Genomic DNA, 18,404 nt, shown 5'->3' on the forward strand with positions numbered 1-18,404 from the left:
CTTTAATCCAGGTTTAGGAGGCAGAACCTCGAGGCAGTAGTGCAGTTTGGGTCATATTGAAGTGTTTGAAAGACAAGCAAAATCACCGTTAAAAATCTAGTTGGGGGGGCACCTGGATGGCTCAGTTGGTTAAGCGACTGCCTTCAGCAGTCCCGGGATCGAGTTCTACATTAGACTCCCTGCTTCTCCCTCTGACCTCTCTTCTCTCATGCTCTCTCTCTCTCTCCCAAATAAATAAATAAAATATTTTTTTTAAAAATCTAGTTAGGTACATGGATATGAGCTAGATTTAAAATTTGGGATCTGGGTCATACAATTTGAGCAGTTTTATAGGAATTAAATGATACTTGAAGCCATGAGATTACCTAGGAAGAGAACGTACTGTGAGAATGCTACTGGGAGGAAGAGAATCTGGGATCAAGCCTGGGGATCTCTAATAGAGCAAGGAGCAAATGGTAACATGAAAGCCAAGTAAGAGTGTTTCAAAGGGGGAGATTAGTCCAATGTATCAAATGCTGCTAAAAAAAATGAGATGAATATTAAGTTTCTATAATGATATATTGATGTTATAACTAGAAAAATACTTTAAAAAAATAATACAGAGTTTGATATCAGCATCATGAAATTTTTTTTTCAGCATAACAGTATTCCTTGTTTTTGCACCACACCCAGTGCTCCATGCAATCCGTGCCCTCTCTAATACCCACCACCCTGGTTCCCCCAACCTCCCACACCCCACCCCTTCAAAACCCTCAGATTGTTTTTCAGAGTCCATAGTCTCTCGTGGTTCACCTCCCCTTCCAATTTCCCCCAACTCCCTTCTCCTCTCTAACTCCCCATGTCTTCCATGCTATTTGTTATGCTCCACAAATAAGTGACACCATATGATAATTGACTCTCTCTGCTTGACTTATTTCACTCAGCATAAACTCTTCCAGTCCCATCCATGTTGATACAAAAGTTGGGTATTCATCCTTTCTGATGGAGGCATCATACTCCATAGTGTATATGGACCACATCTTCCTTATCCATTCGTCCGTTGAAGGGCATCTTGGTTCTTTCCATAGTTTGGTGACCGTGGCCATTGCTGCTATAAACATTGGGGTACAGATGGCCCTTCTTTTCGCTACATCTGTATCTTTGGGGTAAATACCCCGGAGTGCAATTGCAGGGTCATAGGGAAGCTCTATTTTTTTTTTAAGATTTTATTTATTTATCAGAGAGAGAGAGAGGGGGAGAGAGCGAGCACAGGCAGACAGAGTGGCAGGCAGAGGCAGAGGGAGAAGCAGGCTCCCTGCTGAGCAAGGAGCCCGATGTGGGACTCGATCCCAGGACGCTGGGATCATGACCCGAGCCGAAGGCAGCTGCTTAACCAACTGAGCCACCCAGGCGTACCAGCTCTATTTTTAATTAATGAAATTTCTTTTGTCGTAGATTACTAACAATAAACTGGCAGAGTCCTTTCAGAAACATTTCAATAGTATGTATCAAGAGTTTTAAAGTGTACATATGAAGCTTTTGGCCCAGTAATCATATTCCCAGAATATAATTAAAAGAAATAGTCCTTACTGTGGAAAAGACTGTACATCTGATTATATTTATGGCAGTAATATTCATAATAGTGAAAAAATAAAAAATTACCTCAATGTCCAGTAGGGGAGTGTTCAGTCAATGATGATAATTCACCCAATGGACTACCATAGTGTCATTAAAAATGGTGTTTATATAGACTGCTAGTTCTGTGGATACGTAACAGATGCCTATACTTGGTAAATTCTAAGAAATATAGTGTTTTTTATTTTTATTTATTTTTATAATTTCTATGTGTTAATTTTTGCCATATTTATATATGTATTTTATATTATATATAATATATATTATATATTTAAACGTGTTTTTTATAGATAAAACATTTTTTTCCATAAAACATGTTTTTAAGCTTGTTTGAGTGATTATCTTAAATTTTCTTAAACTATCCTTTTTTCTATTATATTTTTGGCATATGTCACTTATTATGTTTTATTCCTGTCTTATTCTATGCTACAGCTATTCCTTTCCTTTGCAGTTCTATGAAAGACAGTTGTATTTAAGATTCTGAATAGCGAAAAAAAATAAAATAAAATTTGGAATAGTGAATAATATTTTTAGAAATAAAATTTAAAATATCCATTATTTATTATATAGAGACAAATCTATGCTTCTCTATCAAAATCAATAAATGTGTATTCTTCAGGGAGGCCTTACCTGACCACAGTCACTCTCAAAATTAGGTTAAATCCTATTAGATAACCCCACAGTCCCAATGAATACTCTCTAACTGAGATTCATCATAGCGATCTCAAAGCCTCCTTTGTTGATGGTTGACATTTCTAGGAAATTAACTGGTGCATTATTGGAGGATTAGGGCAGAAGGAAGCCATGGAATTTTATTTTATTTATTTTTTATATGAGAGTTTTATTTATTTATTTTGAGAGAGAGAGAGTGTGTGTGAGCATGGGGAGGGACAGAGGCAGGAGAGAGGGAATCTCTAACAAACTGCACACTGAACATGGAGCTGGAAGTGGACTGGATCTCAGGACCACGAGACCAGAACCTGAGCTGAAACCAGGAGTCAGGGGCTTCACCAGCTGAGCCCACCAGGTGCCCCAGAAGCTGTGGAATTTTGGACTGACCCTCATTATCTGATTTTTTATTCTAGGAATTCCCTATAATAATACCATTGCCTCCATCCCAAAAATACCTATTGGGAAAAATTCCCTTCAATTCAACTACTCCTTAAATCTCATTAGAAAAAGAGGAGGCTTGTCAGATCTATTGTTAGACAAAGAGAATTTCTGTTAGAGCCTCCAGATGTCATTTGAAACCTACCTTGAAAGATTTCATTGGGGGTGACTGGGTGGCTGTCGATTAAGTGTCTTACTTCAGTTCAGGTGGTGATCTCAGAGTCCTGGGATGGAGCCCCATGTGGACCCCAATGTGATTCCCTGCCTGGGGTCTGAGTAGGGTCCAAATAGGGCTGTACACTCAGTAGGGAGTCTGCTTCTCCCTCTCCCTCTGCCCCTGCCCCACTTGTGTTTTGTTTCTCTCTCAAATAAATAAAATCTTTTTTTTAAAGAATAGGTTGTTTTGAAGTCAGATTCATATAGAAACAATTCTAACAGATTAGTTTTAGAAACTCCATTGCACAGTTCATTGAAATTAAAACATGAGGGCATTTATTTAAAGGTCCCCATAATCTCAATTCATTTGGAAATCTGATTATGTATAGTTTTTTCAACATGTTGGAAATGGTATTACAACTTCTTTGTGTTTCATAAAGTTCAACGGGGAGGAAACTATATGGTAAAAAACAAACAAAAAAACCCTGACTCTTGAAAGTCTGGTAAATGTATAAATATAAATAATGTCTTAGCTAACATGTCAAAGTCAATATATCATGACTTAATTTCAGAATAATTTTATTTATGAAAAGTGAAAAGAGGATTTTTTTTTTTTTTTTTTTACAGAATTCTATAGTACTTACCAAGCAGTTGGCCACTTTGGGACAGAAGCCTGGCATATACACAACTCTGAAGAGAAAAACTTATTTGCCACATGACAAAATGGAGAATGGGTATTTAATTTTAAAATTTCATACATAAATTTTATTTTTTCAGTTTAGTAAAATAACTATCAAATTTAAAGTAAAAGAAATTTACTCTAAAACCTTAGTGGAATTTCATATAATATGTGTCATTTCCAAGTAGCTTCTTTCATGATGCACCCCCAAAACTGAAATAATCACAACTAGTTACCAACTTAGAGACTGCCAGTCACACTTCTGGATTATCATTTTACAACCGATAGTAACAGCTAAACTTCAGTCCCAGGGCCTCATTCAGGATGTCACCAAATTCTGCCACTATCTCCAGATGCTGCTTGCCGGTTCCAAAAAAGTGAACCCCAGTGGTGTGACTTATGCCACAACCGCTGGCACCCTCAGCACACACATATAACACAACAGATCCCACCTGAAAGTAAAATCTGTTAATTCAGTAAGTGATTATGGTGTTTAGACAGCCTTTCTTAATCTATTACAGCTAGACACAGGGCAAGGGGCTTATATCTACAAAACACAATTTCTGCCCTCAGTGATCTTACCTTAGTTGGGACTTAAGTAAACAAACAGAGGCAACCCAGGTGAAATGGACGAGAGGGAGCGCGAATCGAGGCTCGGATGAAAGGGAATCAAGCTGGACTTCCCTAAAGAGGGGACATCTACATTATTGAAAAGAAATAAAAGTTAGCCAATTGGGGGAGCACTCCAAACAGAGAGGCAGCATAGACAAGAGCCTTCAAACAGACCGGAGGAAGCAGACACATTTCGGTAGATGCAAAGTTAAGGGTGACGTTCAGAGAGAGAAGATGTTTTAAACAATCATAATAATCTGGGGCCAAAATTCTTGCTGACTCTGCAAAACTTTTGGGAGATAGGGAGGTAGGAGAAACCGTCATTATAAAAACCAGCTAAAGGCTTGTCTGATTTCGTGGGCCAGTAGGAAGGCTACAGGCACCTTTTGTTTCTTCTCTATTATTGACTATACGGAGCTTCCTAGGATTCACCGTTTTAAAGTGTACAATTCATGGCTTTTAGTATATTGACACAGTTGTGGAACTATCACCCTTGTTTAATTCTACAACATCTTTATCAACTCAGAGAGAAACCCTATTCTCTCCTCCTCCTAGCCTTTGGTACCACTAATCTATTTTGTGTCTCGATGGATTTGCCAATTCTGGATATTTCATATTAAAAGAATCATACAATGTATGGTCTTTTGCGACCAGATTCTTTCACTTAGCATGTTTTCAGGGTTCATCCATGTTGTGGCATGTATCAGTATTCCATTTTTAAAAAGGAATAAAAATTGCCAAATAATATTCCATTACATGGATATGCCAACTTCTAAAAAATTTCGTTTTGGTTTTGTCCACTTTCAGGCTATTATGAATAGTGCTGCTGTAAACATTTATTTACAAGTTTTTGTGCAGACATAATGTTTTTATTTCTCCTGTGTGTATACCTAGGATTGAAATTTTGAGTCATATTGTATCTAATTTCATTTCTTTGTTGTCAGAGAAAATATCTGTGCTGTTTCAATTCTCTTCTATGCATTGAAGTTTATTTTATGGCCCAACATACAGTCTGTCTTGGGGGATTTTCCCTGCCCACTTGTGAAGAATGTTTAGTCTGCTGTTGTTGGGTGGGGCGTCCTGTAGATGTCTGTTAGGTCTAGTTGGTAGAGAGTGTTGTTTACGTGTTCTGTCTCTTTGTCAATCTTTTGCTTGTTGTTCCACCCCATTATGGAAAGTGGTATATCAAAGTCTCCAACTATTATTATTGGATTGTCTATTTCCCCTTCATTCCGTCCATTTTTACTTCATGTATATACCATTTGGCTGTGGTAAATATCTTTTTACACATTGATGAGTTCAAAAGGTCTGCGACTTTACCTGTAATGTCTTTATCTGGTTTGGGTATTAGGGCATCTTTCTCTACTGTTCTTCTGTTTTCATTTTACTCATTTCTGCTGCCATTTTTTCCTTCCATTTCCTTTAGGTTTGTATTGCTTTTGCTCTCTAGTTTTTTTTTTAATTAATTTTTAAAATTTATTTTCAGCGTGACAGTATTCATTATTTTTGCACCACACCCAGTGCTCTATGCAATCTGTGCCCTCTATAATACCCACTACCTGGTACCCCAACCTGCCCCTTCAAAACCCTCAGATTGTTTTTCAGAGTCCATAGTCTCTCATGGTTCACCTCCCCTTCCAATTTCACTTATTTGTGGAGCATAACAAATAGCATGGAGGACATGGGGAGTTAGAGAGGAGAAGGGAGTTGGGGGCTCTCTAGTTTTCTAAGGTGAAAGCTTAGAGCATTGATTTTAGGTCATTCTTCTTTTCTAATATATGCACTTAATGCCATACATTTCCCTCCAAGCCTTGCTTTCAATGCAGCCCTCAAATTTTAGTAAGCTGGAAAAAAAAAATTTAGTAAGCTATATTTTTTTTCATTTGTTCAAAACATTTTTCATTTTCCTTTTGTTCAAAATATTTTCAAATTTCAGTTAAGATTTCTTCCTTGAAAGCTCCAAATCTTTGGGGATTTTCCCAGCTATCTTCCTGTTATTGATTTCTGTTAATTACATTGTATTTTGAGAGTATACTTTGTATACTCTCTACTTTTTAAAATTTCTTAAGATGTGTTTTCTGACCCAGGATACAGTGTGTCTTGGTCAATGTTCCATATGAACTTGAGAAGAATGTGTATTCTGTGGTTGTTGTATGAGATATTCTTTAAATGTCAATTGGATACACTTCATTGATGGTGCTGTTCAGTTCAATTATGTCCTTACTGACTTTCTGCCTGCTGGATCTGCCACTTACTGAAAGAGGAGTTTTGCATCTCTTACTATACTAGTGGATTTTTCTATTTCTCCTTGTAGTTCCATATTGTTTAAAAAGATATTTGTGGAAAAACTAGTTTTTAAAAAGCACAGGAATGTAAACACAAAATTGGGCCTGTGATTATGTGTAAGCAAGTGGGGATGGGGAAAGGAGAGGCATAGGACATTTCTAAGATGTTGGCAACATTCTGATTCTTGATCTAGGTGATTAGTACACAGATGTTCATCTTTGTATTATTCTTTAACCTTTTGTATATATGATACATTAACAATAAAATTATTGAATAAGTGGTATTTTAAAAGAAACACAAAGAAAACGTGCATATATAGAGAATATCAGGGGTTCGTTTTCTTTAAATATCGCTTTGGATGCCATAGAATACCATCCACATGACTGACTAATCTGGGTTTAGAAAAGTTTAGAAAAGTTTATCCTTATAAAAGATACATTCTGTGGTAAAACAAGAAAGCAAAATTGGAGAGATGGTTCTGGGTAGAACTTAAAAGACAATGGAACAAACAAACAAAGACAATGGAACATAAAGACAGGGGAGAGAGAACAGGCAGTCCAAGAGGGAGGAAGAACACAAAGAGTAAGCAAACAGGAAGAACACACCTGAAATACAATATGGCAAGTGAAATTAAATAGGAAAAAATATGGAAATTCCCTGAAAATCATTTGGAATAGCTTGAATTTTTTTTTCCTGGATATAATTAAAGGGCCATGGTTCTAAGAAGAACATGACTAAATGAAATGCAGTTTAAAGGAGATAAATTAAAACATGACAGATTAAATGCATTATTTAATTTCTATTCTCTCCCTTTATCTCACTAAGATAGTTGCAATCCTACAAGGAGAAACGACGGGAAGGGAAGCAAGAACAGAAAGTAGAAAGCAGAGAGAGAAGTGGTGTCTGACATAGCAGAGCATGAAATTGTGTTAATTAAGAGCTTGCAGAGGGAATTCTAAAGGGATGGGAACCCTCCAGTGTGCCTTCAGTCCTTTCCTCCAGCTCTGCTCCCTGAATATGGAAACCTAGCATATATCCTCCTAGCAAGATAGAAGAGGATTCTTCTTTGAATTAACATGATCAGTCCTACTTAAAATAACTTAAATTTGGAGTCAGAAGGGGAGAAGCACAATGGAGCACTAGAGGAGTGAGAAGTATTCCTAAGAACTGACCCAGAACTTGTTACAACTTCCTATATTTTAAAGGAGAACCAAAGACTACGAGAGAATTGCAGAAAGCTTCTAACATGAACATGGGACACCTAAATCAATAAAGAGAACAATGGAACTCAGAGGAAACAAAAGATAGCAGGAAGCAAAAGAAATGATCCAAAAAAGCATAAATAACATCTTCATAGAAATAGGAGAAGATATTGTATACATTAAAGAAAACGAACATGTTATAAAATGGGAAAGAATTAAGAAAAGATTTTGAAAAGTGTATAATCACAATGAAAAAATCAAACACTCGAAATAAAAATGATAGACATGGAAAATTGAAATGCTCAGTATGTTCTGACCAGGCCTTGAGTGTTGGCTTCTCTCTAGGCCTTGTAGATAAACAGTTCCATCCAAACAGAAGAGTTACCAATACCTCATTATAATGTGACTACACATATGGACAATGTAAAAGATGGTACTGATGATCGCAGACTGCACTTGAAACCGATGTTTTAGAGTCAATAGTGTGGCTTGCAAAAAGCAGTAATTGCATCGCATTTCATGGTGGCATGGTTTAGGGCACAGAGGTTTGGTAATAACCCTACAGCTGCCTAACACGGGTCCCTCAACCTGCCAGGACCACATCCTGAGTGGGCAGAATGCCATCACCCAAGTATGTACACAGTGAGCAAAGAGGAAATTCAAGACATTTACTGAACATCTATAGCCTCATGTCCCCTGGATGGCCCTGATAAGAAACTCTCCTTGGAATTTTTCGTAACTTCTGAGATACATAGGAGAATTCTTATTTTCACAAATTCCTCTGTATATCCGCTCAATAGATAGACCCAGCTCTGTCAAATTTTAGAATACCAAGAGAAAAAAGGAAGATCCTAAAAACTTATAGAAAGGCAACCCATTAAATAATAACAAGAATCAATGTATCATCTGACTTTTCATTAGGAAACTTTAATACAAAAAGACTGGAGAAAATGCCCTCAGATTTCTGAAGTCTCTGCCTAGCCAATTTATCCAGCAGGTGTATAAAATATTTTCAGATATTCAGAGTCCCAAAATTTTATGTTCATATATACTTTCACAGAGAGGTACTGAAGAATATGCTTTAACAAAAACAAAGAACAAAGCGCAAGATCCAGTAAATGTTGGCTCCAGCCCAAAGAGTAATGAAATGAAGCAAGTGCTAGATTATCTCCACATTTACCACATGGAAAATATTGTGGAACTCCACATTACCTATTGGAACACTTAGGAAACAATAAATTTTCAAAAGGAAATAATTACTACCTCTGGGAGAATTATTACCTCATGAATATATATGTATAAATGAAATGTAATTATAGTAAAATATCTGACATAGTAGTAAACAATATTTACATAGTAAAACAATGTAATGTACTACAGATTAATCTAAACACTGTGATACTGGGAGAAGTCATATAAATACTTACGTTTTATGAGAAATATATCTTCATCTGGCATGTAAGAAGCCAATCTATAATGTGTAAAATCATATACTGAGAGAAGCATAAGAATATTTGAGAATTTGAAGACACATTGCAGATGAAAGAGCTGTAAGAGTCAAGACTGTTTTCCTTTGGGAACAAGAGTGATAAATGAGGAGAAATGGGGCAAAGATAGCATTTTAGTGCTATTTGATTTGTTTAACCCAGATATATGTTTATAAAAGTAAAAAAAATTTTTTTAAATGATAAATGGAAACAATGTACAAGTTGGATGAGAGAAGAGAGAGAGGTCATTTTATTTTTCTATTTCCTATTTTTTTCTTCTTAGGACCTGGCGTATTGTGGTACCAATGACATTTGATGATATGCTAAAGGAGATTAAAGGAAATCAAGTGGCTTTTCAAGATTGCTTTACTGCAGATTTTCTTTTTGTGCTGGCCTTTCCTTTGATGACAGTATTTGAGATTCCTGGATTTTTACCAATCTCTTCACCACGTGGTAGTCAGTTAATGGCAGCCTGGACTGCTTGTGTTCCTTCATCTGTTGTTGTGGTTGCTGATATGGAGACCTTTCAAACAAATGACTCATTCCACAGCTGGACCAGAGTCAGAGTGCCTCCAAACATTTTGACAGATGATGAAAGGCACAATGTATCTGATGTGAGCCTATCACAGAATGGAATATTTTTTCTAATAAATGGCGTTCTTTACGTAAGAAGTTTTACTGAGTTCAAAAGGCTGGGAGTAAGTGAAAATCTTCCCAATAGTGGAATTATTGGTATTACAACAAGAAGATGGTGTTGGATCAACTATTTGTTAAAGGTTAGTAAAAGATTATATATCTATATGTGTATTACACTTACACATTTAGATTTATTTACTATATTATTTAATTCAGTGAAATATGAGACTACACTGTACAGCTTTCTTGCAGAGTTATTTTATTTATGGTTGAAAATAAGTCCATCTTCCTAACCTAACTTTTTAGAGGCCTCTTTATAGAGATACACTTCCAACAAAAGAAATAAAATAAATCTTATTTATTATTATTATTATGCAGTCATTTAGCCATATTATGAGAGTTTTGTTTAACCTTGACGTGGGCAAAAGATCCAAAAAATTATTTTCCCCAAAAAGTCTATGTATTCTCAAAAAATGAATTAACTCCTCTTTTTGGCAATATAGGAAATAAGATATCCTAAAGTTTATTCCACTACAAAACACTTAAAATGTTGTGTAAAATTTTTAAACGTTTTTAAATGCAAATAGCTATACCTGTATGGAAATAGGAGAAATCCTGAGAGGAATGGGGTAGTCCAAGATCACTAATGGAGAGGCATAAGCCAATTCCCAATCTCAGCTGCTGTAAGCTCATGTGTGATCTTAAATATTTAGACCTCTGTTACCTAGACTCAAGGCCTTGGGCCTGAGCAAGGTAGGGCATCTGACAATCATTTTTTCATAAAACAAGAACCTTCAAAAACTTTCCCAACATAATTAAATCTATCCCAGCGTTAACTCTTAGAAAGAGAGAAAAGTCTGTCTTTAGAATTTGTGATGAGAAATCAACCCACATGGACTCTGGGGCCCAGATTCCCAGGACCTGTGTAGTTTAAAAAACATTAAGGCTATCACCAAGCAGAATTGAACATCATAATTTCTGGAGAAATAAACCCTCAAGTCAGGCTTTGGAAATTTCCCACAGATAACCTTCTGACAAAATTGAGCTCACAGTAAAAAACGACAAAACACACAATGAAACATTAGATGCTGTGAGAGCCAGCAGAAACAATAAAGAGAAGAATCATTCCTACAAAGCCATCAGGTATTGGAGTTGGCAAAATACAAAATATCTTTAATAGACTTAAATAAATGGAAAACATAGGGAAAAAGGAATCTACCAAATGGCCAGGCAGTTAGTAAAACCAAAAGCAAGAAAGCCATTACTATGGCTTTAGGGTAGTGGTTATCCTGGAAAGGAAAAACGTAGTGACTAGGAGAGAGCATGGGTGACATTTGGGAATTCTGATAATATTCCATTTCTAAATCTCCATGGTCATTACACAGACTCTTGCTTTGCACAAATCTTCCAGCAATGTATTTTTCTATTCAGTCCATTTTCGGTATGTGGATTATATTTCAAAAGTTTTAATATGTTAAAATATTACATTTTATGTAATAAGCTTAGGTAAAATAATGAAATTGAAATTAAAATTCAATGGACAACTTAAATTGAAAATTAGATGAGAAGAAATTAAACAAAACAAAATACTGAGAGAAAAAGAAATAGAAAACAAGAAAAAAAGAACGAGAGAAAAGAGAATGGAAAAGAAAAGATCCAATATACATCTAATCAGCATTCCAAAATGAAAGACTGGAGAGATGGGAAAGAACTGAGACTTTTTCAGACTTCAAGAAAGAGATCAATCCTCAGTCCAAAAATATTAATAAATTCCAATTGATATGTTAAGAAATAAAAACCCCTTAACACAAAATAATCAAATTGCACGGTCACAAGTTGCATGGCAGTCAAAGACTAGCAAGATATTAAAAGTATCTAGATAAGAACGACAAATTACAAGCAAGGCAATAAAGTAATTAGGACCAGTGGAAGCCAGAAGATAGCAAAATACTCAAATAACTGAAATCAAATTATTGTCAACCTAAAATTATACACATTCGATGAAACAAGCGTGAAGAACAAGAATGAAACTATTTTAAAGAACCAAAACCAGATATTTTAGAGTATAAATAGAATTACCTGCGTTGAAAACTTATTAGATATCATCAATAGCAAAATGGAGATGACATGACATAGGAAATAGTCAATAAAACTGAAGTGTTAAAATTTCAATTGGAAATTTTCCAATCTAAACAATAGAAAAAACTGTCAAAACTGAACCAAGTCTGGGGCACCTGGTGGGTGCAATTGGTCAAGCGTCCAGCTCTTGGTTTCAGTTCAGCTCTGATCTCAGGGTCATGAGATCGGGCCCCATGTCAGGCTCTGTGCTCAGCATGGCATCTGCTTGAGACTCTCTCTCCCTCTCCTGCTCTCTCACTTTCTAAAAGAAATAAATAAATCTCAAAATAAATAAATAAATAAAACCAAGTTTTAGAGACCTGTGGGATGATACCAAAATGTCTAGCATTCATGTCATTGAAGTTTCAAGAAGGAGAGGAGAAAGAGTATCATGTAGAAAAAAATAATAGAATGATTTAATGGTTAGAAACACTCCATATTTGGCAAAAGATATATAAACTTATAGGGTCATGAAACTCAGCAAACTCCAAACAAGATAATTGCAAAGAAATTCATAATCTACTGAAAACCAGAGGAGGAAGAATAGAAAGCACCCAGAGGAAAATGACGTAGCCTGTACAAGGAGAATAATGATTCAAGTGATGGCACATTTCTCCTCAGGAGCCATAAATGACAGAAGGTGATGAAGTAATATTAAATGCTGAAAGAGAAGAAATATTAATCCAGAGTTCTATATCTAAACAAAAATGTCTTTCAGGAATTAAGGAGAAAAATAAAGACATTTTTAGATGAAAGAAAACTTAAGAGACTTTGCTACCTGGAGACCTCTTCTAATAAATGCCTAAGAAACTTATCAATTGGAAAGGAAATGGAAAATTTTTCAAGTCAGGAATTAATAAAGAACAATAAAGAAATGGTACTTGTATGGGTAATATATAAGTTCCTTATCCTGTCTTATTTCCTTAAGATAGGTATGACAGCAAATATCTATAAAAGCAAAACTTAAAACATGTTTTCTGGTGGGGCTTTTAATGTATCTCGATATAGATACAATTACAACATAAATGAGGAAGGAAAAGGGACCCTATGGAGTAGTGAGGGTTTTTTTATTCCACTTGGAATATTAAAGTATTAATTCTAAGTAGGTTGTGAAAAGTAAGGACATAAATTATAAGCCCTAGGGCAGCCACTAAAAAAGTAAATGATGAATATATAAATTAAAATGGAATACTGGGGCTCCTGGGTGGCTCAGTGGGTTAAGCCTCTGCCTTCGGCTCAGGTCATGATCCCAGGGTCCTGGGATCAAGCCCCGCATCGAGCTCTCTGCTCACCAGGGAGCCTGCTTCCCCCTCTCTCTCTGCCTGCCTCTGCCTACTTGTGATTTATGTCTGTCAAATAAATAAATAAAATATTTAAAAATAATAATAATAAAATGAAATACTGGAATACTAAAATATATATATTTTAAAGATTTTATTTATTTATTTGAGAAAGAGAGAGGGCATGAACAGGGGGAGCAGCAGACAGAGGTAGAGGGAGAAGCAGGCTCCCCACTGAGTAGGGACCACTTTGTGGGCCTCGATCCCAAGACCCTGAAATCATGATGCAAGCCAAAGGCAGATGCTTAACTGACTGAGCCACCCACACACCCCCTAAAAATATATTTTTCAAATAATCCAAAAGAAAGCAGAAAATGAAAAAAAAAAAAAAAAAAAAAAGCAAAAAAAAAAAAAAAAAAAAAAAAAAAAAAACCCAAACTAAGAAAAAAACAGAGGATACAAAGTAAAAAAAAAAAAAATGGTAAAGCTATATAGAAACATATCAATAATTTCATTAAATTTAAATAGCCAGAGCACTAATTAAAAAACATCAGTTGCCAAATTGGATTTTTTTTTTTCTTTTAAGATTTGATGTTCCAGTTAGTTGCAGGCTCCTGGATAGCTCAGTCAGTTGGACATCCAATTCTTGATCTTGGCTTGATCTCAGGGTCCTGAGTTCCAGACCCAGTGGTGTTGTGGAGCCTTCTTCATTGGTGAAAAGACTCTATACCATTAGGATGTCTATGCTTGAGAAATTCAGCACACACTGTAACAAACCCAGCGGGCAGCTGTTATTCGTCGTTCTCTCATATGCAGTAGAAATTGAGAAGCTGATTCTAAAAGTCATATGGAAATTCAAGGTAGAAAGAAAAATTACAGATATCTAAAAATAAATGCCACTAAAAGTGTATAAGATCTTGTTTGAGATCAAAATAAAATATCAAAAATATTAATGAAGATCTGAATAAGTAGCTAGCTCTATCATGTTCATGGATTAGAATACAGAATTTTAAGAGTGTTTCAGTTCTTCCCATATTTATCTATAGATTTGATGCCAATCGAATTAAAATTGCAATGTTACTTTGTGGCACTCAACACACTGATTCTAAAATATATATATGAGAGAGTAAAGAGCTGAGGGTTAGAAGGGGATGGAATAGCCTAGTGTTTCTTCTTTCACATATCAAACTTTATTATAAGGCTATAGTAATTAAGACTTAAAATATTGGAAGCAGCTTTTTTCATTTAGTTCCATATCTCACCAGCTTTTGGTGTATTCAGTCTTCTACTGTCTGATCTCTTTCAGAGGGTAGACACTAGCTCTCTTATGTTTCATGCTTGTAGAGTGTATCATTGTTTTTGATCCTTTTACTATCATTCATGCTGTGGTTTTCTATTTCTTAAAAACTGCAGAGCCTTGCTTCTTCTCCAGTGTGACAACTTGTGCCCTAAAATTACAGTCTTCAGTCCACTAAGATTTAACATAACTATTGCTATGGTTGGAGTTAGGTCTACATTTTGGCATTTGTTTTCTATCAAACTTGTTCTTTTGCTTCTCTTGTCTTGTCTTCTGAATGAATCCTGTATTTTCCAGTATCTCTGTGTCTTCTACTGTATTGATTCTTTTTCATTCAGAACTATTTGTTAGTGGTTACACTTGGCTATCCAATAATTTTTAATCAGAGCCTAATTTCAAATATATACTTCACAATAGTGTTAAGAAACTAATAACTGTATGATTCCATTTATGCCCATTTTTTCCCTTTATACTCTCACATTTTACTTCTAAATATGCTATAAATCTCAAAATGCAATTTTTTGTTTTATTTTTTATTTTTAAACTTTATTTTATTTTTTCAGTGTTCCAAGATTCATTATCAAACTACATTGTTAATAATTTTGCTTTAAAAAGTTAAAAGCTTTGCTTTTGTCATTTGGGGCACCTATGTGATACAGTCAGTTAAATTTGAGACTCTGGTTTTGGGCTCATAATCTCAGGTTAATGAGATCAAGCCCCGAGTCAGGTTCCCCACTCAACATGGAGTCTGCTTGAGATTCTCTCTCCCTTTGCCCCTACCCTTCCTGTTCATGCTCTCCCTTTCTCAAATAAATAAATAAATCTTTTTAAAAATGCCAAATGTCTTAAAGATATATAGGTATATGAATATCGACTGATAACAAAATAAGTCTTTTACATCTATATTCTCCTGGGTATGCTTTGTTTCTGTTGGCATACCCAGAGTTCTTCTTGAACTCATTGCCATTCAGCCTGAAGAATGTCTTTGAATTTTCTTGTATAACAAGTTCTGTCAGCATTTGTCTGTGTAAAAGTGTCTTTATTTTTTCCCTTCATTTTTGAAGGACATACAGAACTATAGGATGACGGCTGGGTTTTGCTGCTTATAGAGTAATATATAAAAACATCATTCTGTTATCTTATGGCCTCTAACCATTTGGGGTAAGAAGTGAGCCATTATTCATGCCGCTGTTCTCATATATACCATGTGTCTTTCTATCTGTAGCTGCTTTCAGAATTTGCTCCTTATCTTTGGTTTTTAGCACTTTTATTATTGATTAGATATGATTTCCTTTGTATGTATCCTGTTTGTGGTTCAAGGGAACTTCTTGGATTTCTGGGGTAATGTCATTCATTACTTTAGTGGTATTTTTGGATAGTATCTCTTCAAATATTTCTTCTGCACAATTCTGTTTTTCCTTTACTTCTAGAAGTTTAAAAACACTTATATGATACTGTTTAATATTGTCCCACAGATCTCAGACAATCTATTCATTTTTTTTTTGCCCTACTTCTTTCTTTGTATTTCAGTTTGTATATTAAACTGTCTTCAGGTTATCTACTTGGCTTTTCCCACTTACTCTTGAATCCATTGAATAATGTTTTAATATAATTTTATATGTAATTTAAAAAAATTTTTTATATCTAGCATTTTCACTTCTTTTTTATCATTAACATATCTCAGCTGAAATCCCCCATCTCTGCCCTCATGTTGCCCATCTTTTCCACTAGGTCCTTCAGCATTTTTATGAGTTGTTTTGTCTTTAGCCATGCTTGGGCTCTTAGCACTGACAAGATTCCAGAGATCTCTTCCTACTTTACAACTGGCCACCACCTTTCCAAACCTAGGGAGCACTGTCTTGTCTCTATAGCCTAGCTGCCAGCGCTTTGATCACCAAGGGATTCTTCCCTCCCTCATCTTGTTCCAGATTTTCATGCTTTGGGACATGTATCTCTCTCTCTGTTGCTTCCCTGTCCCAAGTCATAGCTGGGAGACTGCTTTACACCGGGAAAAGGCCGACCGTGGGTCAGAGGGAGAGTTTCCCCCAGCTCCCTGACCTACTCCCAGCCTATGGTAGCTGAGAATCCAGAATGCAGATGGATTTCTCCCAACTTGGCTGCCTTGCTGCCAGCCCCCTCCCTATCTTCCCAGAATTACTGCTTTCTATTTGGGAGAGGCCTGAATGCCTGAGAGGGATCTATCAGCTCCCCTACCTTGTCCCAAAACATTTGGCTTACTTCACACAAGCACTAAGTGAAGATCTATGGGAAAGTTTGTGCGTGGGTAAAAACTCATTCCTTGGAATTCCCATCTGTCATATTTATGACGGACTCCCATCCCTCTGCCAAGAAGAAGACTAACTATGGGTCTTTTCTATGAAGGGCTCATTTGGTTTCTAATATTTTTCCTCTTCAAGGATTGTCTTCCACTCATTTAAAGCAACTAGGTCTAAACTTTAATTGAATCTTCATTTGATAAAATGGTTTTTTCCTGAAATGACTCTTCACCAAATGGTTGGTTTCTTTGGTTACCAGTTTGATATCTGTCTACATCCTGTCTGAGCATATTTAATACTAAATATTTGGGTATTACATAATCTTAAGGAGACAAGATGTGTCCAAGAGACTCCTTTTGGTCATCATGAATGTAGAGGTTACATGTTAAGTAAAAATCTCTAAGAATTAGAAACAGTTGGGAAGGAGAGACAGGGAAGAAGGGTTCTCAGCTCTCTAAATGAAATTAGGCCCACTGAATTTCAGACGTAGCAGCCTCTCAGAGGCCTTCCTCTCTAACAGCCTGTGTTCATGAAAAGGTGGTATTGGTTTGTCTAAGGTTTTTAGTTCTGTCTTCTCTTTATCCCATATCCAAGGAAACTGTAATTCCAAAAACAACTTAATGTTTGAAGTGTCTTTATATCTTGACAGTAATGAACATGGAAGGGACACTCATGGCCAGAGTAGATAAACACATAAGAAAAGAGAAAGCTGATATTCTCTGAGGGTCAATTTAAAAGTGAATTCAGATGAATTATTTCTTCAGATAGAAACAATATACCAAAGAACAAAATTACTGAAATAATTTATTTTTATGAATACATATGATATATTTCTATGTAATATATTTCAATGCCTAGAGTAGTATTCAGAAATACCCTAAATGCTAAACATTAATAGACACTACATTTTATAAACATATATTTTTATCCCCAGGGGTACAGGTCTGTGAATCATCAGGTTTACACACGTCTTAAATATAGCAAATTAGAAGACCAGACTTGTTAGGACTATCACTAAAACCATAAATCTTCTAACATTTTCAATTTTTTATAGGGTAAAACAAGAAGTAAAGTGGCAACCTGGACAAAAAATGAAGTTTATCTTGGATATGATTTTCTTAAATTTGTCAAAATAATGACTACTGAAAAACTGAAAATTTTTCTAAATATACCATCAGCTGCTACACTAACTATACACAATGTCGAATATACAGGACACCCTTTGGAACTTGCCTTATTTTTAAGTTACTGCACTACCTGTACGGTCAACAAAATGATTTACTTGGTAATATACAACGAAGATACAGAAGACTGTGTGAACCAAAACTTTGCGTTAGATGTCCCTATTAACAGCTTTTTAACTCCGCATTTTATATTCACAGCACTGCCAGGTTTAGTACTCTGGGACAAATATAGGATCTACTATTTTTATCACAATTTCACAGAGACTGGAGTTTTACAAACACCTACAGAATTTGGAAATCTGTCCAGATTAGCACATAACAGCATTATTCATGATATTTTCATAGGTGAGGCATTCTCATTCTGCAAAAATTATTCTAGATTTCATGGTAGACCTCTTCCTCATGAAGGTGTATCAATCACAAATGCACTCGTATACGATGCTTTTGGTAGGTAAAGGTGTACTTTT

General features: G+C 35.6%; 1 protein-coding gene across 1 annotated transcript in view; it reads left to right on the forward strand.

Moving 5' to 3' along the window:
- The window catches only part of CATSPERE (catsper channel auxiliary subunit epsilon), a 146,329-nt gene that overhangs the window by 71,734 nt on the left and 56,191 nt on the right, over positions 1–18,404 (forward strand). The window contains exons 8-10 of the mRNA XM_059414005.1: positions 3,508–3,614; positions 9,430–9,933; positions 17,816–18,282. Of these exons, the coding sequence (XP_059269988.1) occupies positions 3,508–3,614; positions 9,430–9,933; positions 17,816–18,282 (1,078 nt within the window). The remainder of the gene's footprint in view (positions 1–3,507; positions 3,615–9,429; positions 9,934–17,815; positions 18,283–18,404) is intronic.

This window comes from Mustela nigripes, chromosome 10 (assembly GCF_022355385.1).
Source record: "Mustela nigripes isolate SB6536 chromosome 10, MUSNIG.SB6536, whole genome shotgun sequence".
Taxonomy (NCBI): Eukaryota; Metazoa; Chordata; class Mammalia; order Carnivora; family Mustelidae; genus Mustela; species Mustela nigripes.